This window comes from Opisthocomus hoazin, chromosome 1, assembly GCF_030867145.1.
Source record: "Opisthocomus hoazin isolate bOpiHoa1 chromosome 1, bOpiHoa1.hap1, whole genome shotgun sequence".
Classification (NCBI taxonomy): domain Eukaryota; kingdom Metazoa; phylum Chordata; class Aves; order Opisthocomiformes; family Opisthocomidae; genus Opisthocomus; species Opisthocomus hoazin.
This window is the reverse complement of record NC_134414.1, coordinates 22,790,309-22,815,617: the sequence shown is the minus strand read 5'-3', so window position 1 is coordinate 22,815,617 and position 25,309 is coordinate 22,790,309. Positions and strand designations below refer to the sequence as shown.

Genomic DNA, 25,309 nt, shown 5'->3' with positions numbered 1-25,309 from the left:
CTCACCATCCTCATAGCCCTCCGCTGGACACTCTCCAGTAGTTCCTTGTCCTTCTTGAACTGGGGAGCCCAGAACTGGACACAGTATTCTAGATGGGGCCTCACTAGGGCAGTGTAGAGGGGACGGAGAACCTCTCTCAACCTGCTGGCCACATTCTTATTAATGCACCCCAGGATCCCATTGGCTTTCTTGGCAGCCAGGGCACACTGCTGGCTCATGGTCAACTTGTCATCCACCAGCACTCCCAGGTCCCTCTCTACAGAGCTGCTTCCCAGCAGGTCAGCCCTGAGCCTGTATTGGTGCATGGGGTTGTTCCTCCCCAGGTGCAGGACCCTGCACTTGCCCTTGTTGAACTTCACCAGGTTCCTCTCTGCCCAAGTCTCCAGCCTGTCCATATCTTGCTGAATGGCAGCACAGCCTTCCGGTGTATCAGCCACCCCTCCCAGTTTTGCGTCATCAGCAAACTTGCTGAGGGTAAGGACTTTGTTTCTACTCTATCTGTTTGTATTTCTGGAAAAACTACTTGATGATTTAAATTTTCCACAGTGACTTAACACCAAATAGTTGTATTTGTGAGATAACTGGACAAAACAGATACTCTAGAATACTTGACCTCTCCAAAATCATCCTGGACTCACAGGATGAGGCAGAACAAATAAAATAATAATAAATAAAATAATAAAAAAATAGTAATAATAAACAACACCTACATTAAAGACTGCAAAAAGGAAAGCAGATGCTGTTTGAACTACTTGCTTGCATTTAGTATTCATGTACGTGCAAATCAGGATACAATTTATTAGAACAGTTTCTTTACTATTTTCTTACAACTAAACCCAAATAATTTAATTACCCAATAGGTTCTTCAGGCTTAAAAATCAGCATTGGTCAAACTGCACCAAAGCCTTTACAAGGTCAACAAAACCTTTACATCAATACTGCAGAAAGATTCCACTACAGTGTGGAAAGAGAATAAACCAAGAGACAGTAACAATGCAGAGGAAATGTTTATATGGCACTGACAAAAGCACTTCACAATCTAATACAAGATTATTGTTTGATTAATTTATCAAGGACCAAAGTCGAGAGCAGATGATTAGGATAAGGTTTCATATTAAAACAAAGCAAAATAAAACACATTAGCCTGATGTAATTTCATGGAGAGATTTAGAGTATGCAACCTATACTACATTTCTTACTCTATGGCCTATTTGATTTTCAATGTATGCAAGTAAAGTTGCTCTCCAGTGCAATAAAAAAGTAATCAGATGGCCAGCTACTGTGGAATAACTTAAATTACTGGCTAAAAAAAGAGAAGTAGTTAGTCAAGGAGAGAGGAACATAATTCATTTGAATTTGAGGTTTCATGAAAACCTGGAAAATCAACATTACCAGACACAATTTTATACACGTCAGTCTAATTTTATCTCAGAAAGGTAATCTATAGGAAGGACCCGAATCATCTGCTGCACTCTAGGTCTGATAGATCTGGCAACTCTGTAACAGTTACACTGTGCATTTAGGGCAGGCGGACAGCAGGTCAAAGGGCGTGTGAGGTCATGATATACCTGTAGTATGTGGCTCTTGTACTTCATGGCATTAGCAGTGCTTTTGGCATAAAAGTACTCTCACACAGAAAAAACAACTCTCCGTATTTTAACCAAGGGGTTTTCACAAGATATTAAGTTATCTCAGGTGATAAAAATCTTTTATGGTGCAGCCTTGTTATACCTCGGCTCTGTGGGAAACCGTACCTTTAAGCAGCTCTACTTTGTGGTATAAAGTCATATTTTAAGCTGCTTTTATCAACTTTATTTTGAATCTTGTCACAAATGAGATAGATTAATTTGAGGCATGTATAAGGGCAAACATGCCACTGCCAAAGGCTTTCTTTTAATAACCACACTATAGCTCTGGACACTGCCTCCCTCTTCACTAGAGCGCTGTGTGCACTAGTTTTCTCAATATATTCTCTAAAGTGGATACTGGATACTGCTAAAGTATCACCAGAAGTTGTCACCTCAGGAAATAACAAACTCTATTTGCATAGCCATAACGAAAAGTTTATTAGAAGGCAACAAAATACATACAACCAACTGAAAGCATCATGCCTATACACCCACAAAACACCGGAAGCAACTGAAATTGGTAGCTACATGTGGTGCAAAACTCCACAAAAGTATTTGATCTTACATTTGCTTATGAAATCAAGTTGCTAAGAACTGAGAAAAAAAGTCTTCTGAGAACTGCTCTGTAAATAAACTGTAGGTCAGCCAGCAAGCAGAAAGGAATGCTTAAACTTGAGGGATTCATCTCCTCTGAGCCTGTCTGCAAAGACACCCCTCGTCCCTGTTCCCAGCACGAGAGGTATTAAATGACCCCTGATCCCACTCCTCTCTTTAGATTTTGAGGGAGCCATATTGTTTACCTGCTCAGGCAGCTGCCCTCCCCTAAGGATCTTCCTGCTTCTCCAGCGGCGTGAGGTACAACTGGAGAGCCCAGACGTTGTAGGTAGGAAGGGCTAGGACACACTCACACCTCCCTGTAAAATGCCTAAAGGGACAGCAACCCCCATCAAACAAATCAAAAAGTGCACTCTATTGCACAATAAGGAGCACTAACCCTCACTGCACTTAGGAGGAGGAGGAAATTGTCACTGCTGAAGCACAGGTGAACTTTGAAACACCTGACAGAGAGCAGGAAAAACAGTTAGAACTTGTTCAGAGTCTGTCCCCTGCAGTTTTTCTCTCCCTTGAGTGAAGATTTTATTCTCTTTCATTGCTAATGAATGCTACCACTGAATAGCAGCCTCTCTTATTTCCCTAGAGGATCAAACTTCTGAAGTGTTTGGCTTTACTCTTTTTGAATGGCAAAATTTCCAAAATTAAAATAGAAAACCATTGTATTTAATATGTGTGTTGAGAATTAAATGCTGATAGACACTTTTATAACCAGAATACCGTGCTGTTGCAGCAACAGATAAGGAAGTTATGCAAAGTGGAACTGCTGACAATTATCACTGGCTTAATTCTTACAATTTTAATTTATGCTGGTGGAGATTTGTAAGACTCCAATAGCCTCAAAAGGATTTCACACATGTACATGAGCTTGTAGTTCATGATCAAACCACAAATTCAACACCATCATTAGCAATGGATTTTATTTTTAGCACAGAGAGGGAGACAAAAAAAAATTTTTATCATCCTACAATAGACCACAAACAGTCTGTAGTCCTGTAAGGACTTCAGTGTGCAGGTAAGCTGAAAACAAACCCCTACTTGTATTTTCCTACCGAGGATATCAAAGGGACTAAAAAAGGATCCTTGTGCTTTTGAGCACAGTAGCTTCCCACTGTTAACACAGAATCCAGTCTGAGGACAACCACGTAGACAATATATTCATAACGGGCAAAACCAACGTGCAGGAAGGAGAACGGAAAGTTTAGCACGAAGAGTCCTGCAAACTACAGAAAGTAACCGCGGAAGTTAAAACGAGCAGCAGTCAACCGAAAGGGAGGGCTGCCCTGAGTTTACACAGCCTAGATCTCGGTTTTGTACCTGCCCACGACAGCTGCAGAAGCTGGTCACAGCCTGGGACGCACCACAAGTTGCTGAGGCACGACGCTCTGCCGCTTACTGGAGTTCAGAGAACAACAACGATTTCGCTCGGTGAGACCGAACATGCCTGAAGCACAAAACGCCAGAAAGCCAGCGGATGCCATCTGCCGTTTGTCTTCCCGTTCCTCCCTCACTGCAGCTATTTAAAGATTAAAAGGGTGTAACCAGCCGCAATAAAAGCACACTAAATGCCCAAAGGCTCGCCCCCGCAGAAAACGCCGCACCCCGGAAGGCCTGCGGACAGCTCCCTGGACAGGAACCTCCTCACGCACCGTGTCGCGACAGCCGCTGAAGAGCACCGCGCGGCGAGGCCTTCCGCCTTTCGGGAGCGAAACCCCCTCTCCCAAACGGGCCACCAGCGGCGACGCGGGGAGGACCCGGGAGCCGCTTCCACCCGTGGGCCGTCCTCAGGAGCGAGGGGCAGGCCCAGCTGCTTCCGCTTCGGTACCCGCCGCCTCTTCCCGCCCCTGATGCCCTCCGACAGGAACCGGGGCAGCAGCGACTGAGGGCGAGCTGCTTCGCTGTTGACGCCCATCAACGGCCTTTTCGCCGCTCCTCCCGGGAGCTGTAGTTCGAGCGCCACAGCACCTCCTCGCAGCCCGGCGAGGAGGGCGGCGGCTTGGGACTACAACTCCCAGCATGCTCGGCGCCGGGGCGCCGCCCCGTCGGTGGCGCCGGGAGGCTGCGCGATGGCGGCAGGTTTGTAATAGAAGGAGCGGGGTGGCCGCTTGAGCGGAGCGTTGCTGCGGACGGGGCCTGAGGAGCGGTGCCCGGACTGCCTGCGAGGGGCCGCGGGTCGGAGCGGTCGCGGTGAGGGTGTTTCGGGCGCCGTCGGGTCGTCCTCTGCGAGGGCGTCGCGGTGCGGCCGTGGGGGAAGGATAGCGCCGGGCCCGGGCCCCCGAGGTCGCGGGCGGGGAGACGAGCACAGCCGCGCTCCCCAGCGCGGCTGTGCTCGTCTCCCCGCCCGCGATCTCGGGGGCCCGGGCGGGTCAGCTTCAGCCCTGCCGGCTCTTCCGGGCGGCACGAAGGTGCTGCTGCCGTAGGCTATAGGGGAAGCTTCAGACTGGCGGGCAGCCTCGAAAGGGTCTCGGAAAGGCGACGGGGGAAAGGGCGTGTGAACCCCGCAGGCTTGAGTCTGCCCGTGCGGGAACCTGTGCCTCGCTGGGAAGCTTCCAGTGGCGTCTCAGAACAGAAGGCAGTTGAAATAAACCGATTTTCTAAGGGTATTTCGCTGTTTCTCCTAGTCAGGGTTTCAAACTTTGGTTGACAGTGTAAGCCTTTTCACAGCGGGAGAATTAGGTGAGAGGTGGCTCCTCAGGAAGGAGGAGGCTTTAAGAAGTTAATTCCTGGTCAGCAGGACTGCCGAAGCTTGGGCTGATGTGGTTGTCTGCCCTTTGTCCCCTGGCCCCGTCGTTCCTCCGTGTTCCCGGGACACACCGTCTGCGCAGGCAGAGAGCTGACTGCCCTGGGACTGGTTCGAGGTGCCAGGGTGGAGTGGTCGGGCTCTGGCTGCCACGTTGTCATCGGCAGCAGTTCTCTTTTTCTTCCTAAGTGAGGAAACCGCCTCGGGTCCTCTATCTACCTGAATTTATTCGTGTTTTATGATGCTTGTAGGGATTTGGTTTTCACTGAAACTTTGTCAGCCTTCTGAGGTTTTTTTTTTTGGATGGATTTAAAGAAAGCTGGTTGGGAGAAACTAAGGAAGACATGAAAATAATAAGTGCCATGATAGTGACACGAAAAAGATAATTGAAATATGTGCAGTAAATGTTTGTATTTAGGTGGACATATTTGAAACTGCATTAACGTAAAGGTCCTGTGCGGGAAGTCTCTCTCTCAGCTCCCCAAATCAACTCTTGTTGCAGGAACCGGAAAATTCAGAATCCCGGTCTGTGCTACTGAAGAGAATATTATACACAGCTTTATATCATCTGAGATAATATTAGCTGCACTTATATAAACAATAAGATTAAAAGTTGGATTATGTTGACTTCCTGCACAGAAAGTGCTTGTTATTAGTTGTCTAAATTGTTACTGTTGCCCAGGCAAAAAGTAGATTGGGACTTAAAACCAACCTACTGTATTCATAAACAAAATAAGAAATCTACAATAACAGAATCCCAAGTAAAAAAAAAAAGTTACTCTCTTATTTTTATGTGTTTAATTTCTAGGTGCTAAAAGTAGGTAACCATCCACACCAAATACCTGGAACTTTGAAAGTTTTACTGTCCTGACACTACATAACATAATATTGTTATGTTAATGCTACATCAGCAAATAAATTGGAATACAACTTACAAGATGCCCACTGTTGAAGATCTGAGTAGTGAACAAAATTTCATTGCACATTGGATGTCCGATAGTTCCCGTGCTGGAGTCTTATTAGATCCTAGTTTTACTGGTTTGAAAATCAACAAAGAAAATCTGTTATCTGGACCTGAAAACATCACAGCTTTCCCTGCTGAAGTGTTGCATCTTTCAGACAACTGTTCTGTAAGTGATGACTCCTTGTGTGAAGAGTCTGGCAGCTCATGTACACTTCAGCAATATACCACTGAAACATCTTTTCCAGCAGCAGCATGTAACGTAGAAACCTCTAAAACAGACCTTGTCCGTGGTGAAGTGGATGGTTGGAATAAATCCGATCGCAGCGATCCGCTCTTACAAAAGCTTGAACAGGTAAAAGTTCTAGAATTCCTTGATGTACATCCATTAAGGTTTATTTTGTTCCTGCATGTGATTTGTCATACCTGGAAGTAATAAAAATCTTTGCAACATATAGAACACAGGGAGCTTAAAGAGTAAGTCCTACGTCACAGTTACGCATTCGTAGAAGTTGGTGTCCTCCTCATGATGTCCAATTACTGAGAGTCTAACTTCTGTTGTTTCCTGCTGGCACAGGTTCCAGTTTAAAATGAAATTGCATTTGGTGGCAGTGCATTTGTTCTTAAAATCTTTTTACCTGGAAACGTGCACAGAGTTTTACAGTGTTCCGTTGTTTCTTCACCTGAAGCTGTGGAAATGAGGTGCTGGTCATTACAGTGGTAGTACTTCACACATATTCACAACATGGTGAAGCTGTATGTTCTTGTATCTATAGTAACATCTGCTGTTACTTCTCAAAGTAGGTATGTACACCCATATACCGGGTTCTGTTTAGATAGAGAGATGTTAGTGTTGTGTGTGATGAAGTATCAGAGACATTGGGACAAAAAGGCCAGGAATTACAACGCTATGATGTTGTTGTTTTTTTTCCAATGCAAGCATGTCATTTAATCCACTATAGCGGGTTATACGTTTGCTTGTGGCTCTTCCCAATTACTAAATGTAAATTATGTTAGCTGAAAGCGTTCAGAGGCACTTTAATAGATCTTGCTGTTAAGGATTAAGAACTTGGTTACCTCCTTGTGGGCTCTGCTAGCAGCTACCTCTGCACAAATCCCTGTCTGTTCACTCAAATGGAGTGTGTGTGCATGTAAGTCTCTAGAGTAGAATTCCACAACTTATCTGGTGCTATAAAAGTTTTCACCTGTATTTTACATGATAGGAAAATATTTATGTACTTTTTCAGTATAGTCAGCATTATCAAACAGTGGCTAAATGACAGATACTAGCTAGTTTAATGTTATCTTAAGAGGAATTGTTAAATCTGTTTTAGAAAGTTACTGACAATCTAATATAATAAATCTGATGGCTGTAGTGACGAATGTAGTTTTGGATGTATGAGATTTTTTTCAGTTTGGTTTTCTGAGGATATTATTAGAACAGGTAGAAGTATGATTTCTTTAATAAATTAAGTGAAGGGGTTGGAGTTAAGACTTAGGTGATCTTTGGATATTGATCATTAGCTCAGCTTCTACACACATATAGTGCCTTACTTCTGTTTTCACAGGAATTTTAAGGAAATTCAAGGGAAATTTTTCTTACCTGTTAGATCAAAGGTGTGGTCCAGTTGTTAATCTGTGGAAGGATTTCGTCAGGGCACCTGTCTTTCCTTTGGAGGAGCTGGAACTAGACACATATGTATGTGTTGGAGATACAGAGATGGGCACGGAGGCCCACCACCCATTGCTGTGCTTTGGTAGGGTGCAGGATGCCTTCATATGGCCCTCGGGGCTGGTCTTGAGGCAGGGCTAGGGACTCCTGCTGCGCAAGAAAATGAAGACTGGATTACTGAATTGAATCAGTATTTTAATTATTTTTTTCAGGCAGCTTCATGAGTCTTAATGTTCTCTGATGCTCTTTTCTCCCTCTTTTGGTCCTTTGTATCAGTACTGTTCATTGTAACCGAGATCTTGGAGAGGGGGGGAAAAAAACCCCAAGCCACGCACTTTTTCTAAAGCTTTAATTACTGTGAAGTATTTCACATTTTATTGAAAACATAGTATAGTAGAAGTTAATGTTAAAAGAGCAGAATTCAATTTTTTTTTTTTTTCTTCACATGCAGTAGAAATGAGTGTTCTGATTCCTATTGTTTGCAGATTGGTTGATTAAAGACTACCGGAACTGTTAATTGGGCAGATTGGAAATAGCATGGGCATTCATAGATTAAAAAAAAAAAACAAAAATGTTATTTAGCATAGCATTTCATATTCTTAATTTTCTTCATGTTACACTTTCCTAATGGAATATCTTTAAAACAAGAAATACCTGTTGTCTTGACACTAATCCTGTGGTACATGTTAAGTAAACCTGGCCTCTGATACATTTATTTTTTTGTTTGAGAAGCTGAAGGAATTGCAACAACAGAAACAGGAGCAGCTAAAGAAACAACAGATGGAGCAACTTCAAAGGCTAATGGAAGAGCAGCAGAAGCTACTTAGCATGGTATCTGGCCAGACAGCAGTTCTTGGTAAGTTGAGAAAGCAAGCACATGATGTACTTTGAGTAAACTGAAGAATTTAATCTCAGTTTTCAGTTAAAATCTGAAAGTGTATTCAGTGTTCTTCATTTTATAACTACTTGATTAGTCAAAGATAAATGCTGCATCACTTCGGTGCCTGAAAGTTGAGTGCTACTGTAGAAGGAATACTATCCTGTTCTTATAGAAGGCCAGCTGTACTTGTAACTTGATCAGTAGGTGCTATGATGGAAGGCCTTGTTTCAAAGAACATTTTTTAGGTATAAAAGAGTAAAACAAACAGTTGCTTTTCTTTCTGATGAGCTGTTTCTCAGAATAGTTTTTGAATGCTTTAAGCTATCGCTGTATCCAAATGCAGTGGTCTCTCCTTCTTTGCTCATGCAGCACAAACTTGCTCAGGTAATGAACTGAACTAGACTAGGGAGCTGATCTCTCTTGAAAAACAAACACTCCTAACCTGTGTCAGTTTTCCAGTCTGGTTTGCTGTGTGCAAAGGGAGGGGGAAGTGCTGGACTGAAAAAAGCTTTCAGAGTTGAGCAGGAGTATCTTCTTTTGTTGGCAGTATCAGTCCAGCCTGACTTGAGTGAATATCTCTTTTTCACTCTGCCTACCTGAGAAAATGAATTTAGTGCATAGCATTAGGAGAACAAAATCAAGATTGCCTGATCACTTATTGTAGATCAGTAACATAAGGATGGAGACTGGGTGATCGATCTTGCCTTTCAGTGCCACTTCTTTTCTTCTGTGGAACAGTAGTGCTGTAATACAAACACAATGACGCAGCCATTTTTTTTCTTTTAATTTCAAGGCTGTACTCTAATGGCTGACAGTCAAAAGCTAAGACCTGGGCGTTCAGCGGGCTTAACAACTTTACACCAGTTACCATCGTCTGAGTATCCGAATATCGTTGAAGACAGAGCTTATGCTCCAATTGTTTCTCCACATACACAAGACAATGATTTCTTACAAAAGCTGAACAGCAAAGAATGTGGCTCATCCTTGAAGAACAGTCCTTTGGGAGTGTCTGCCTGTGAGAAACAAGGTCTGGGTGTGCCTCTGAAAACACAGAATTGTTTGAAAAATGAGGAAGACAAATATGTTACTGGTTAGTCATTTATAAAAAGAGAACTTTGTGGTGGGTTTTTTTCACCTTGTAGTTACTGAGCGTCATTTTCTACTACTTATTTTGAAGATTTTCTACAAGTGTTGCTTTAGGGACAGCTTGCAGACCTCAGAGTCGTCTTGTTGATGTCTATGTGAATTTTATTAGAAGTAGCATGAGGAAAAAATCCAAGTTCTTCTGTCTGTATGAAATGCTTCTCTGTTTTAGGTAAAAATCAGAATCTTTGCTGATAAAGCGTATATATGATAAAGACTGCAAAAATAGCAAATAATGACAGATATTGGGTAGCTGAATTGTTTGGGCTGAACTGTACCCACATTTTCACATGGCAAATGGAAAATAATCTATTCAGGGATACAGAATGTCTTCAGACTAGCTCTACTGAGGATTAGTAACTGCACTGGATTTAGGAGTTAAGATGGGTTGACAAAGAGATCCCATCATATGACTAAAAATTATTTGTACATCAGAAGCAGTGCACTGGAATTCTTTATCTTTCCTCCTCAGTTTTACCATTGGCACCAGCATGACTACTATGCTGCTATGACTGGAATAGTGGTTTTGATTTTAATCTAGGAATTTAATAAGGTTGCTGAAAACCTGTACAGGTTTTGGGGAAAAGGTGTGAGATTGCATTTCATCATACTTCATACCAGCTTTAAAGCTTTAATCAGAGGGCATGGTCTAAGAGGATGTGAAAGTATAAATTGATCTTAATCTATGCATATATATATATATATGGGAAACAGAAGCTTGATGAGAGAGCTTTTCAGTACCGCAGACATCCAAATTTGTTCAGTTCTTTGCTATTGTTAATTTATGGCTTAAAAATAAGATGAACAACGAGAATGGGTTATTTCAGGTCTGTAGAAAATTTTTAATACATAATTGGATGATCCTTTATTCAAATAAAAATTAATTTGGGGAAACCTTAGGACTATTTTATGTAGAAATTCAGACCACATTTCCATGAAGCTCACTTCTGGTTTTAATCTGACCTGAATGCTGCTTAAAGTATGAGCTGAAAACTGATTTTTTGTTGTGGAGGAAAAAAAATTTCTGTTAATTTCATAGGAAAAAACATGTGGTGTCCAGAACAAAAGATGGAAATACTAATGGAGAGTGAAGATAATCACATTGATCCTTTATGTGTGGAAAGTGCAGATCTCTCTGAAAATTGCAGTGAAGGAAAAGATTTATGGACTAATACAGAAGAAAGGTAATTCAGACCATTATTATTCTAAATTTTATCAAACAAATAACATAAGTTTGGTTGAATTCTGAGTCCTGATTGAGAATATCACATTCTTTCAGTTTTTGTAGCTTTCTCAACCAAGGTTTCAATTTTGGTAGGTACTGTGGAGACCTGTACTAAGAGAGGCTCTGGCTTGAAATTGCTTATGCTGTGAAAGATGTGATGTTGTGGATTGGCTGAAGATGCGTGTGCAACGTAGGGTAATGATAGTTTAGAAGCATGTTTTAGTATAGTCTTAGTACATAAGCAGTTATAATTACTGTTCCAAATTTGATTTACTACAACCTTCTATCACCTGTTATGTGGTGAAAGTAGTAATGTGAAGGAGGAGTGTAAGGCTGTGACTTTCTAGTTTATTGCCAGGAGTTATATTTCTGTAAATATCTATACGTGGCTAAGAAGTAATCATGGTGCCTGTGGCAGAAACATTCTCATGTATGGTAAAGGCTTTGTTTATGGAGCTGATTAGAATAAAAGTAGCAACTGGCCTTGTTTTAAAGCTCTGCCTTGTCTGTGGGGTCATCACAAAGAGAAGAAATACTTGTTCCAGGCTGTGGTGGGTTGAGCCTAGTCAGCAGCTGGAACTCAGTTGCTTGCTCACTCTGTCCCCAGGAGCAGAATGGGAAAGGGTATCAGAGGAGCAAACTCGAGAAAAATTGTGGGTTGAGATGGAAACAGTTTAATGAGAAAAGGAAGGGTGGAAGGGAAACCCCAAGTGATGCAAAAGCTGTCACTCTTCACCTCCCACAAGGAGACCGATGCCCACTTGGTCTCTGAGCAACAGTGACTTTTGGAAGACCAAGCCCCCAGTTTTTACTGCTGAACATGATGTTGTATGGCATGGAATATCCCTGTAGTCAGTTTGGGTCAGCTGTTCTGGCTGTGTCCCCTCTCAGCCTATTGCCCATCCCTAGCCTTCGTGCTGGGGCGAGGGGGAGCTTTGATGTGCGAGCAGTGTTCAGTAATAGCTAAAACACTGGTGTGTTATCAATGCTGTTCTAGTCACAAACCCAAAGCACAGCACCATATGGACTGCCACGAAGAAAGCTCGCTCCATCCCGGCCAGACCCGGTACAAGGCTGTGAAGGAGGAGGAGTATCAAAGGGGGAGATAAGGACATGTCTTAGTAGCATTACTGAGTGGGAAGGTGATACTGCAGTAATTGGCAGTATGACTAAAATACGAGTGAAAGTTTGGAGGTCTGGGCAGAAGAAAGGGTCATTGAGAAAAGCAGTGAAAGAAGGAACAGCAAAACCTGCATACAGTATCTTTTAGATATGTGTATTAACTATATCAAGGATTTGATAAACCATTTCTCAAATAATAAACAATTAGTGTTACAATGCATTTCTCAGATTATTTTTGACACCTAATGACCAAAGTACCTCATAATTTGTCATCTTTTATGTAATTACACCTTAGGTCTTTGAATAGCAGTGACATTAAACACAGTTATTTTACACAGAAATGTAAGGCTTGATTTTTTTTTTTTTTTTTAATTTACATTAGACCCATTAAAGCTGCAATTCATGAGAAAAAACAGACATTTGAAGAATTCCTGGAAGAACAGATACAACTAGAACAACAGCGTCTGGAGCAAACCCAGAAGTTACAGGTTATTTATTTTTTTTTCTTGTTCTTTATGTATTGTGCCAAGGTGTGATAGGTGCTTTAGAAATCTACAAGGAGGATTCTAGCATCGAAAGCTAACACTGAATGCAATATTCATTCTTAAAAATAAAACAATAAGCCCCAAACATTTCATTTGTTTAAGAAGTCTTTAGAAATCCAGTAGAAATGTACTATATAAATTCCTAGTCATATGTGGTGTTTATTTGAAGGAATCTTCAAATTGTGTAAGGGGCTTTTTAATACTTTGTGTTTCACTTTTCCTTACCCCTTTTCAGGAGTCAAATGGATCAGCCATTCAAAAACAAGTGATCAAACGACCCTTCCTGAAAAGAGGAGAAGGCTTAACAAGATTCACTAATGCTAAATCTAAAATTACAAAACTTGGAGAAGACACCCCAAACCTTCCACAAAGGGCTTCAGATGACAGACATGTTATTAAAGTGGACAGATCACAAACACAGAAGAAAACTATGCCTCCTGGCAAAGAACTGGTTTCTGAGAACCCTTTTGCACCATGTAAAAAATATAACTACCCTGATAAAGCAAAACATTGTCCTATTCAGAAGACCCCAGTACTCAGGAATCACAGTGGAAAAAATATCTCACTGTTAGAAACAAGAATGCAACCAGGAAAAAATCATGATGGACAGATGAGAGATTCTTTCCCATCAGAAATTAAAAACAAAATAAAAAATAAAGAGAACATAGTAGAATTTATGAAGCCTAATACTGGCCAAATTGAAAACAAATTACCTGGCACAGAAAAGCCTCAGTTGTCTCATGAGCTGGCCAGTGCCTTTTCTAATTCTAAATGTCCTATAGGTCACCCTGTAAAAGATCCAGAACTGTCTTTTGAAGTTTCATTTCAGAATAAGCTGGAAAACTGGGAAAAGGAAAAAGAAAGAGAGAATCTAGAATTAGATGAATTTTTGTTTCTTGAACAAGCTGCAGATGAAATATCTTTCTCAAGTAATTCCTCATTTGTGCAAAGGATCTTGGATCAAGATCAGCAAACTTCAAAAGGCCGTAGAATGTCTTCTACCCCTATCAAGGCAAAACAGCAGCAAGTAAAGGCACTGGCTGTTGAACTTACGAATAAGAAAAATAAGAAGGCAGAGTGTATGACACAGGGAAATATAAATGATAGAGCAGGTACGCATACTGTCTCAAATTCAGGAACAGCTTTCACAATGAAGGATCCATTGAATAAAACGGACAGTGTAGTATTTTCAGCTTCTTCCATGACAGCAGCTCCTGCTTTAAAAAGTAATCAATGGATTGTAAATGAAGATAAGGGTGAGGGCAATGGTGATACTACTACAGATTCTGAGAGTGAATTTGAGACCACATTAAAGCATGAAAATGAAGATGCTAAGACATCCTTTATCAGCCATAGAGAAAGTGATCCAGAATTTCTTGATTGTAGAGGTTCTGTTACAGACATCAGCAAAGAAAGCAAAAATGGAGATGTTGACCTTGGCTTGTCAGACAAAGATTGCAGTGCACGGTCAAAGCAAAAGATCAGAAAAGCTTCAGACCATCAGAGAAGCATGGCTTGTATAAATAGGAGTAAGTTTGAGTTTGATGATGAAAGAACATGGAGTGATCTTGATGAAAATTATGTTAACAGTGATTTACCTGAAAAATATTCTAAAATACCTTTACAAATGAACTTTTCCAGTAAGAATGATATAACTGTCCCAGATAAAGCAATAAAGAGAAAAGTTGCCTTAAAGAGGGGAGATGAAATGTGCAAAGAGTCTGCAGTGGACAGTGATTCAAATGGACCTCCTGTATCAGACCTGATGATGAAACTGTTTCCTTCACTGAAACCAAAACAGAAGGCAGGCTGTCATTTGGAGCACAAAATCAAATTAAACGTGGAACAGGAGCCAGGAGGTGAGAGAACAGCAACTGTTAGGAAGTATTGAAGAAGGCATATATTACAAGTCTGTCTTTCTAATGCTTAAGCTACAACCTGAGATTATACCAAAGGGTGTAAGTACAGACTCCTGCTGCAGGGAATGGCCCTGTTCTCACCTTTCACCTCTCCTGGTTGCATGTCTGATGTCAGATCTAACACCTGAGCAGCTTGCAGGATCAGTATGATCAGTGAAAACTTCATTTATTTTTTTTATTTTAGTGTTTTTTTTTTTTTTCCTGGAGGCTAGTTTTCTGTCAGACCAGCTCATTGAACTAATTTGATCTGGAGCTGCTTGATCACTGTTCCCAGATGAAAGAATGTGTCAAAGGCATGCTGAAAACTAAGTAGTACCTCCCTTTCCAGTGACAATGTGCATTTACACCACAATAGGGTAATGCTATGCACCATTAGGTTAGCTTGTTCCTCTTATGAAATATAAGGAGGTGGCAGCCCTGTCCGTATTTTCTGACAGTAGTATAGTATCTAGAGAATTCACATGGAATATGGGAAATGTGGATTTGTTCTTCTGCTTTGCCCAAGTTGATTTTCACCTTATGGTTACAGTCTGGGGAAGGGCTGCCTGTAAATGGATCAGCTTCACCAGGAGCTTTTATGTGAGATCATTAAAAATGCAGTTGTTCTGTGAAAGCATGATGGCATAGCCTAGCATTTAAATCTCTTTTCTGTAAGGTGGGGAGATAATTTCAAACCCTGCTCCAAAGAACGTTTAGGATTTTGTTTAGGTTTTTATGAGAAGTTCATATGAAAGCTGCTACTTCTGGGTGTTGTTTTGTTGCAAATTGATTTTGTAGGGTTATCTAAAGATGCTGATGTTTGCAGGAAGAGGGGTAGGGTTTTCTTACTAAATCTCAGAGTGTTTAAGGGTGAATGAGGCAACTACTTACACTACAACATCAGTGTTTAGGCTCTCCTCTTGCATATGCAGAAGTGGACTATTAAAACCCTGGGAGCGTTAAGTAGTGACTCAATGGGAAACCAGGATGGCAAAAAAATCCCACAAATCCTATTGTCGGTCTGGGCTCCCCACTTCAAGCAAGATGAGGAGCTACTGGAGAGAGTCCAGCGGAGGGCTACAAGGATGATGAGGGGACTGGAGCATCTCTTCTACAAGGAGAGGCTGAGGGAGCTGGGCTTGTTTAGCCTGAAGAAGAGTAGGCTGAGAGGGGACCTTATAAATATCTCAAGGGTGGGTGTCAAGAGGATGGGGCCAGACTCTTTTCAGTGGTGCCCAGCGACAGGACTAGGGGCAGTGGGCACAAAATGAAGCATAGGAAGTTCCATGTGAACACGAGGAAGAACTTCTTCACTTTGAGGGTGACAGAGCACTGGAACAGGTTGCCCAGGGAGGTTGTGGAGTCTCCTTCTCTGGAGATATTCAAGACCCACCTGGACAAGGTCCTGTGCACCCTGCTGTAGGTGACCCTGCTTTGGTAGGGGTTTGGACCAGATGACCCACAGAGGTCCCTTCCAACCCCTACCATTCTGTGGTCTCTGCAACAGATTTCACATCAGTGATGGGTGTGAACAGACTTTGGTGGGAATACATCTTGGAAAAAACTTCCACCATCAGCTTTCCTGTTTGATGCTTGGCCCTTGTAATTTCATTTCATTTTTCTAGCTTGACATGAAGACCTTCACATTCAAAGTCCTAATATATATTTAGGTCTACAAAGGTGATAGATATATTCAATATTTGAGGTACTTGAGAAAACAGTGCAGAGTGCTTTAAAATGTCACTTCTGTGTTATTTGAATAGTGGAAATTTTTTTTTTGCTATTACTATCTTTTTTTTTTTGCTACTACTATCTCTAAAATAGTATCACTTGATTTTTTTTTTTTTAACTGATGTGTGATAATTGTTTACTTCAGTCTTATTGATGCTGCTTAGGTAACTTGCATCTGGCTGTTCTTTGACAGGAAACACTGTTCCATCCCAGGTACTGAGAGGGAGACTCAGTGAATTGGAAACTGAAATAGAGAGATTCAGAGCTGAAAACACAGCTTTAACTAAACTCCGTGAAGAAAGAGAGTGTGCCTTGGCAAATATCAGGTAACTTTTAATGGAAACATTTTGGTGCATTCACTTACGTAGTATGTTCCAGACTATCATAATGTCCAGTTACCAACAGCACAGGTAAATAATTGGTGTTTCCATTACAGTGGAAACATAGGTCAAGAAACTTGTTGTTGCTGTATGTATATATTAAACTGTAATTATTGCACAGATCATAATATTAAGAACCCCTGTCAGTTTAATATGATATACTTAAAGACTATACTTGGGCGAATTTATATACTTTTGTTCTGAGTGACAACAGTTCTAAATTAGCCTTGCAAAACTGATCTTCATGCTGACATGATTGATGCTCTCCCTTTGGGTTGCAGAGTAGTTTCATTTGAACTGGAGGACTTATAAGTGAGATACGGAGCAGACAATTATCTCTAGTGACTTAAATGTGGCACACCTATTCCTACCAAAGTCACTTTTGTTTTGTTTGGAAACAGCATCACATTGTAGGCTAATGTTTAATTTGTGACCTCCTTAAATAAGTAATATAATTTATAGGTAAGTCTTCCTCAGGGTAACAGTTGCTGGGTTGGAATCAATGACCACAAAATTCAGAGTCTTTGTTTTCTTCCTTAAAATCCAGATTTGAAGTAGCTTTGGGCTAAAACAACAACTTTGTTTCATAATTACAGGAAAGAAATTGCAGACTTTCAACAGCAGAAAGCCCAAGAACTGGCTGAAATAGAAGAATATAAAAAAAAGGAAATTAAAAAACTACAAAAGGAGCGTAAAGTTTTTGAAAAATATACCACAGAAGCTAGAGCAATTCCAGATAAAAAAGAACGTGATGAAATTCAGGTATGAAAATGTTATTCTTCTAGTCCACTGTAATTAAGTTGTAAGTTTTTATTCATGGTAGTGGATCAAAGTGGAAACTAGAACTGTACTTGAGTTTTATTCTGTCTGTAACTGTTGTACAGTAAATGTAGTAATCTTCCACAACTTTCAAAGTTATATTTTGTTATTACTTGTAGGTCTTTAGGTATCAGAGATGTAAGAAACAAGATCTGTTTGCTCCTTTATTGTCAGTATGTGTGGTACATGAGATGTACAGACAAGTTGTATTAAACTCCAGTGACTGAAGCTGAGTTTATAAAGTTGGTAAAATAAATAATAACTCTTCCAGGAAAGAAAACTTCTGCCTTTCACTCTCTGCCCCATTAAGCTGATCTTATTTTTTTGCCACTCTTGTGCATTTTTTGTGTGCTTGTATTTCTATTAGAACATTAAAATCTTTTAATATATTAAAAATGAAAGCTCTTTTATAAACATGTATTTTCCTAAGTCTTTAAAACAGCAGATTGTAGAGTTACAGGAAGATTTAAAACGAAAAGAAGCGAAATGGTCAACAACCCATCGACGCCTGAAAGATCAAATAGAAGCTTTAGTAAATGAGAATACGGAGCTAAAAGAGGAAGTCAAAATTATGGAGAGGTTTCGTCTAGAAGCCTGGAAGAAAGTAGAAGCTGCTGGAAGCAAGAAGAAAATAGAAAATTCTGGGATAACTCTAAAAAGAGCAGAATCTGTAAGTTATTAATCTTGGTGTTTTAAATTAATCTGTGTGAATACTCTGAGTTTTGGATCATAAACCTGGAATCCAATAGCTACAACCTAGATGTTTACTTTTAGTTTACTGATCTTGAGACTCCAGTCGTGGTGGCAGACACATATTTTTCTTAATGTCACATTGTCTCCAAATGTGAATGTTCACAATGCGCAGCATCCATTCTGTTGAGGAACTAATCTTAGAAATTAAAAATTAAGCAATTATAAGAGAAAAATCTTAGATCGGATCTAACCTGTGAACCTCCGCACCTTCAGGATCAGCCAGGCAAACCAGGCAGTTCACGACTGTCTAAAGCAGTTACATTTATAAAGCAGTTATAGTTAGTGTTGAAACTGTAACTATTATTCTGGATTGCTTGCACCAAATTAACATTCTCTGTTGTTGGTAGCCAGTCCCAAAGTATAGCTTGGGCTATGTCACACAAGCCCTTCTGCTGACTATATCTCAAAAATGTCTAGTTGTGAAGAAAACTTCTAGTAAATTTCATGTCATGGTGTATAAATTTTGTTGCTGATGTATAAACAGTTATGAATGAATGTCATGTAAACCACAAATAACTTCCTTTCTTTTAGTGCCTACCAAATAGAGGCCCAAAAAGTCAAACTGCATCTTTGCTTCCTCCGGTACAGAAGTGCAGCAAGATAAATGGCAAAAGTTATTCACAGGCAAAAGGTATGTTTGTCTAATCAGAAAATTCTGCTACTCTTTAAAAGAAAATTAATCTGAATTTTTGCTTTTATTAAAGAGTGCATTACCATATCAAAAGTAGACAGAGAATAGTCGTAATGGACTTGAGCACATGGATAAATACCTCCCAGGGTAAGATTCTGGAGAAAGCTGTGATGAGACCATTCTGTTCTTCATGGTTGGTGCTCTGGAGCATACCAGAAGCTGCATTCTGTAATCCAAAATGGCACTCGTTGGTGTTCCCCAAGATGTAGATGTCTATTAGATGGCTGTGGTGATAGCATTGGAACTGCCGTGTCTCCTCAGAACTTTCTGTTACCGGGATCTGTAATCATACTAGCAATGTTGTAGCGGGGGTGTTCCTTGTTCAGAGTTAGGAGTGAATGCTGTTGGCAGCTATACCCCTTCCTAATGAATAATCCCGTATGGGAAGTAACTGGAGGGTACTTTTCTGACACCTCTGACAGCTCAAGCTGTCGTCATGTTATCTGTTAAGAGGAGCATGTTCCAGAACTGAAGCCCTTGCTGGTTTTATTTTGGTAGTCTTTCTGGCCTGCTAGGAAAGACATGGGAAAAGTCTGCTACTCTATTCCTGTTAAAAGGTTATATTAGTCGTCTATTATTCATTATAAGCATGACTAATAATGTTGTCTAGATCCCTAGGGGTGCATGTGGAAAATTCCTTTGTAAATCTACAGTGATGAAATAGGAGAGAAAGTGCAGGTGTTATACCTGTTGCAGTGATTCTTCAGTTGTGGCTTTGTGCTGACACATGAAGCAATGACATACCTGAGCCAGCTGGCTTATGCTGGTTCTTTTAATAAGAATTGTAGGTGTCCTGTACAGCTTGACCTCATATATAACACTAAGCTGTCCAAATTAACTGTATTACATGTGTCTCAGTAGGAAAACTTGCTACAACACCTGCATCAGGACCCGCTAGTGACAGAAGCAACTCTGAAGCAATGACAGCACTAGAAGATCCTTCTAGGACTTCTATGGTAGTAAGTCCTGTGTGTTGATTTGTTTTTTGTTTTTTTTTTTTTTTTTAAGGGGGAGGAAAAAGCCTAAAGTAAAAGATAGTTACTTGTGCTTAGATGAGTCATCTGGAGGGTGATTGGTCAAGCTGTTGACTCACCTTATGTTCTTCAACTGCGATTTTATTGTCATAGCAGAAAATGGCTATGTAGTAGTCCATGCAGACTGTTTTACCTGTGTCTAGTAGTTGCAACACTCTGGCTGAGGAAAGAAAATTAATCTCCTCCTTCCTTGAATTTCAAAAAATGTTTTACCTTTTGAGAGAGGGGAAAAAGATGGATGTTTATATGCTCCATGTAGGGTAACCATGCAAGAATCTTTTAAATAGTTGAATCAATTCTTGCATTAATTGCTGTGGATAGAATTCAGGCTTTATGAAACTTTATCAGTTGTTTCATTACCTTGACATGGATGACTTAAGGCAGTTGAACACCATGCTACAACACACCACTGAACTCCACATCCAGACTACAGCTGACCACAGACAACCAATTATTGCTGAGTCTCAGTGTCTTACCGCTTTAATTATACTAGGAGTTGCATACAACCCACATTATGTTTATGTCTTCCTTCCCTGATGCTCCTTGTTTCCTAAAATACCTGTGAACCTAAGGAAAAAAAATTGTATAAAGACAATGGTCAACTTGAGTTTATGCTTATTGTTGTCACTTCAGGACACCTCTTCTAATGAAGCTCATGTGTCACTAGCCTCTGGACAGGCATATACAGACTGTGACGAGGTACAAAGAGAAACTGCTTATCCTGATGGAAAGGTAAAATGAGCTCTGCACTCTGAAATTCCACAAGACAGCTGTTGTGAAAGAGGAATGAGTGTGATGGCTCAATACTGACCTCTCTGTAATGTATTCATTAGGTTGAAAAGGTCTTGAAAAATGGCTGTCACCTCATATTTTTCCCCAATGGGACATGCAAAAAAGTGGGTTCTGATGGGAAGACGTTAACTATAACCTTCTTCAATGGGGATGTGAAGCAGGTTATGCCTGATCAAACAGTCGTATGTATCCTGCATCTTCTGCATTTTTCTATAAATATTTATGCACATCTAAAATTTCTCACTAGTCATGTTAAATCTGAACTGTTTTCTCCAGATTTATTATTATGCCGATGCTAAGACTACACATACTACATACTCTGATGGCTTAGAGGTCTTGCAGTTTTCAAATGGACAAATAGGTAAAGAAATCATCCAGCCCAACAAACTCAAAATTGCTGCCCGTATCTATACCTGTATTTATGTAATAATAAGCATACTGTCTCAAAATATATTTCAGAGAAGCATTATCCTGATGGCAAGAAAGAAATTACCTTCCCTGATCAAACTATTAAAAACTTATTCACGGATGGGCAAGAAGAAAGTATCTTTCCAGATGGTACTATTGTTCGTATTCAGCGGTAAGCATTACCTTTTTAGGCGCCCTAGCCTGTTGACAGGAAAGGGGCAGTTAGGGCTCACTGGTAGAGGCTGTATGTGGTGACAGATCTATTTCTAGATTTGAATATACTGTACTGTGAACATGTAGTTACTGTTTGGTATTTTTTTTTTTTTGTAGCTTGGAGGAGACATAAAGACTGAGTGCCTGTGTGTATTTTCTCATACCCTAGCCTGAGAGGTTTTTCTGATTTGTGCATAATTCTAGAGAACATGTGAGAACATAGTTGATGTAGCAAGCAGGTCTGACAGCTAACTGATAGGACTCAAAACATTAAGTTTTAAACTTTGGAATGTTGCAGCAATAGGTTTAGTGCAGAGAAAGCGTGGTAGAGGCTCTCAGGTACAAAGAAGTCACGTCAGTTTTGCAGAAACAGGTTTTTGACTACCAGCCAGCTGGGATGATATTTAACAACACAGGCTTTTCACAAATACTGTGTTTTTGAAGTTCTTCCTTCATTTAGGCTTGTGTATTTAATGCTTTTTCTGAGATTAAGCTTAAGCCTATGTACAGTTCTGACATTGATTTTTTTTTTTTAATACTTATATACATTTATTTAATACAGAGATGGAAGCAAAACTATAGAGTTCAATAATGGCCAGAGAGAACTACACACATCACAGTTCAAGAGACGGGAGTATCCAGATGGTACTGTCAAGACTGTTTACATGAATGGACAGCAGGAAACAAAGTATGTCTCTGGCAGAGTAAGAGTAAAAGACAAGGATGGTAATATTATCATGGACACTAAGTTGTAGGTAATGTCAAAACTATTGGAATTGTTAGCACATCATCAAAAATAATGTACATTCCTGTAAACAAGAAAAGAAACCCCTTTAAGTTTGTTGTGTATATACTGTTTATAGTTTTCCTGAAATAAATTTATTTTTCAGTTGGTGTTAATACATCAGAGCTTTTTCTGATTTTTTTTTCCCATTTCTACTTCTGTGTAGCAGTTTATTCAGTATTCTGTCATGTGTAGTTTAAAGGGTGGTGTTTTATTTTTAAATCCTCAGCTGTCAGTAAAAATTCATCAAACAGCTGCAGATTACATTATTTTAGACATCTAAGAAGAAAGACTCTTTAATCCAAAGTGAAGAGTTGAGCTGTTGGAACTCCCCCTGTGGTGAAATACAGCAGGTAGATAGATTCAAAGAGTCTGGTTATCAGTTCACTTACCGCTTGACTTAAGAATAAAGAAATGGCAGTATTACTTTCCAGTTAGCCTTAGGCTATTCTTCCCTCATGATCTTATTTTCAATTCGTCTCACAGTTAGGAGGCAACAGCATTAGCAGACCTCAAAGTCTGGTTCTGTAAACTGCTCTTCTATATTCATAAGGCTAGGGACAAGTTAATTCTCCAAACGACACAGAGACGTGGAGGGAAACACCAGAAATGAACTAAGGTCATCTCATCCAATTCTTCCACCTAACAGGCATTTTTAAGCTGATTTCTCTTCTACAATTCTGCAGTATCTGCAAGCAACAATCTACTCTTCATTGTAGTAGGTGCTGAAAAATTTCATTCTCTTGCACAGCAGAAGGTACTCACTGTGTGGTGTTGGGTTGATAGTTGGGCTTGATGATCTTAGAGGTCTTTTCTAACCTATGATTCTATGATTTGCAACAGCATATACCATGTCTGATTAATACCAGAATATGTACTAAAACTGTGAAAGGATCCTTCCACAGCTAGTATAGACAGGCAAGCTACCCTTGCAGCACAGCTGAGTAATAGGACTGAGGTCATGCTTTTGTGTGATCTTGGGGAAAATAAGGGTATGTGTGTATGTGCACAAACATGGGCACAAACTGAAACACAGGAGCTTCCCTCTAAACATCAAGAAACACTTTTTTACTGTGAGGGTAAACTGGTTGCCCAGAGAGGTTGTGGATTCTTTGTCATGCGTGTTTTTTCCTTGCTAATCCAGAAAAAATTCTCTATGGGGAAACTAAGGGGCTGAGCTTTAACTGTAAAGGATGTACTACACTAATACAGCAAAGACATCCAAAGAAACCTTACATGCTATAGCAGTAAAGGAAATCAAGATTTCAGATGAATGCTGAGCAAGCTCCTGTTTATTCCAAGACTTTCACATGAACAGTGCAGCTCCAGGAGTAGGAAGGAGGTGCAAGGACACCCAAAACACATCATCTCATCATGAGTGAAAACAGAAACCACAGCAGCAACACAAACATGTTCCAGAACAGATAGTAACACTCCCCCACCCCCAACTGTTCACTCCTGATTCCAGACTCTGGTACTCAAGAAGTCTGTCACCAAATATGTCTGAAACATAAACAAGAGTTACATCACAGTAATAAAACTATCATCTTCCCTCCAACTCTTCTGACAAGACACTAGAACAAGTCTTCCCATCATCAGCTTTTTACCTATTTTCTGCTACACATTCATTCCATCTATTCTTATGAAAAGGCTATCACAGAACAATGCTTAAGGCTCTAAGGTCAAGAGATTGAGATATGAATATATAGTTCCACTGCTTCAACATTCGAAAGTGTTGGGAACACTGTCTATCTATAAACATCACTTAGAGAAACACCTATTAAATGGGAGGGAAAACGACTACTTAGCAGAGTTGGGCAAGAAATTTGAAAATCCAAGTCTCCAGTATTCTCTGTAGACAACGCATACTGCAAACTTTTAATTTAAATACTCCATGTTTGACTAGATGTATGGACATCCATATGTTATCATGGATCTGTCTGAGAACAACTGGCACGGGACACTGAGATCAAATGCTGAAAATGAAGAAAAACAATTAATTTTGATTGTCTGGGCAGAGTGCACTGCCACACATGAAGTTACCTTCTTCAGTTACTAGCAGCAAAAACTCTGTTATATTGCTTTAGGGCTCTTTGTTTCAGTACCCGTTAATCTTTAAAGCTATATTGTGGGTTTCAGTAATGTGTATGTAAAGAAATTAAATTTTTTTAAGAACATTTTATTAAATAGTGGAAGTGTGGACAGAAGGGATTTTTTTTAAAACAAGTAAATTCTAGTTGTCAACATTACTGACAGTTTAGACTTTGCTTAAGACTTCTGAAAGTTTTGCAACAGTATGAATTTGTAGTTCATGTTCACTGTACTTACATGTCACTCATCCAAATCTGCAAGTCCCATTTCTATCAGTTTCATATGAACCAGACTTTTGTCATCTTCATATAAATAAATAATGACTTCTGGTGAAAGAGCCTGAAAACCAGAAGTTAACAGAGTTTTGACAATAACAGATTTAAATCTCAAGCTAACCAATAGTGAAAGTTATTTTCCTGGCTATACTCACTGCCTAAAAACTATGAATATACAAAAAATATTTGTTATAAAGTGAGTGAAACTGGTTTTAAAATAACAGGATTGCTCACAAACTTTTTGTTTGCAGCATTAAGAGCACTGTGTGATTTTCTCTCTTCATCAGCATTCTTTCATGGCAAATGATTCATAATTTTAAATTATGAGGGTTCACAGTAAAACAAATAGAAAGCAGACTGAGTGCTACTAAGAATTTTAAGCTGAGCAAGAACTAGGAGAAAAAAAAGAAAGTGTTTCTCACAAGTACGGAGGCATGGAGCTGTTTTCCTTCAACGCACTCAGTCATAGCCCACAATGCTTCCACACTCCATTCTGGGGAACAAGGAATTCTTGTCATGTTTTTGTCATATAGAGCAGGTTTAAATCCAGCCAACACAGCTCGCACTGCCTGAACAGGATACTTCAGCAGATGATAAGGTATGTGACGCAATCTAGAACAAAAACGAGAAATGTTTGCCTGCAACAATCCACCTGTCAAACTAAACTGTCAGTATGGACATAAGGATAGCTTAATGGTTCATGCAGCAGATTTACGGTGTGGAAACTGGAATCAGAGTCCCTGTTCTGCAATAATATACAGTGTCAGACCAAACAATTCAGCAGGAAGGGCTAGGCCTTCTGAAGACTTCAGCACAGCAACTATCAAGAAGCAGGCCAGTATCATACAGACCCCTTAGCCCACCACGCACACCGGCTCCCCGTTACAATGCCTGGGAGGAATCTCAAGTGCC

At 40.1% G+C, this 25,309-nt stretch overlaps 3 protein-coding genes across 16 annotated transcripts in view; 1 reads left to right on the top strand and 2 right to left on the bottom strand.

Annotated features, from left to right (window-relative positions):
- The window catches only part of PARP4 (poly(ADP-ribose) polymerase family member 4), a 54,643-nt gene extending 50,514 nt beyond the window's left edge, over positions 1–4,129 (bottom strand). The window contains exons 1-2 of one of the 2 annotated variants that reach the window (XM_075418717.1): positions 3,890–4,129; positions 3,558–3,756 (exon numbers count right to left, since the gene is read on the bottom strand). The gene's annotated coding sequence lies outside the window, so the exon portion shown is untranslated. The remainder of the gene's footprint in view (positions 1–3,557; positions 3,757–3,889) is intronic. The other variant, XM_075418707.1, reaches the window with a different exon arrangement.
- Positions 4,130–4,268: 139 nt separating this feature from the next.
- Positions 4,269–22,096, top strand: CPAP (centrosome assembly and centriole elongation protein). 13 transcript variants are annotated; one of them, XM_075418652.1, is made up of 17 exons: positions 4,269–4,316; positions 5,789–6,296; positions 8,346–8,469; positions 9,287–9,520; positions 10,676–10,820; positions 12,366–12,471; positions 12,764–14,387; positions 16,351–16,483; positions 17,134–17,299; positions 17,787–18,026; positions 18,641–18,740; positions 19,662–19,759; positions 20,468–20,566; positions 20,668–20,808; positions 20,903–20,987; positions 21,086–21,206; positions 21,810–22,096. In XM_075418652.1, the coding sequence occupies exons 2-17, from the start codon at positions 5,874–5,876 to the stop codon at positions 22,000–22,002; spliced, it is 4,032 nt and encodes a 1,343-aa protein (XP_075274767.1). In that variant the 5' UTR covers positions 4,269–4,316; positions 5,789–5,873; the 3' UTR covers positions 22,003–22,096. The 13 variants fall into 13 exon arrangements, with proteins under 13 accessions (XP_075274767.1, XP_075274773.1, XP_075274758.1 ...); XM_075418658.1 differs by having other exon boundaries at positions 19,659–19,756; XM_075418643.1 differs by having other exon boundaries at positions 19,659–19,759.
- RNF17 (ring finger protein 17) overlaps positions 7,680–25,309 on the bottom strand; it is a 68,766-nt gene continuing 51,136 nt past the window's right edge. The window contains 3 exon segments of the mRNA XM_075418579.1: positions 7,680–7,763; positions 24,360–24,461; positions 24,820–25,009. Of these exon segments, the coding sequence (XP_075274694.1) occupies positions 24,363–24,461; positions 24,820–25,009 (289 nt within the window). The 3' untranslated portion in view covers positions 7,680–7,763; positions 24,360–24,362.

Coding starts and splice junctions, on each gene's coding strand:
- CPAP (XM_075418587.1), top strand. CDS start 5,874: ATGTTAATGCTACATCAGCAAATAAATTGGAATACAACTTACAAGATG. Junction 6,297..8,345: donor TCTTACAAAAGCTTGAACAG/GTAAAAGTTCTA, acceptor TTGTTTGAGAAG/CTGAAGGAATTGCAACAACA. Junction 14,388..16,350: donor CGTGGAACAGGAGCCAGGAG/GTGAGAGAACAG, acceptor GTTCTTTGACAG/GAAACACTGTTCCATCCCAG.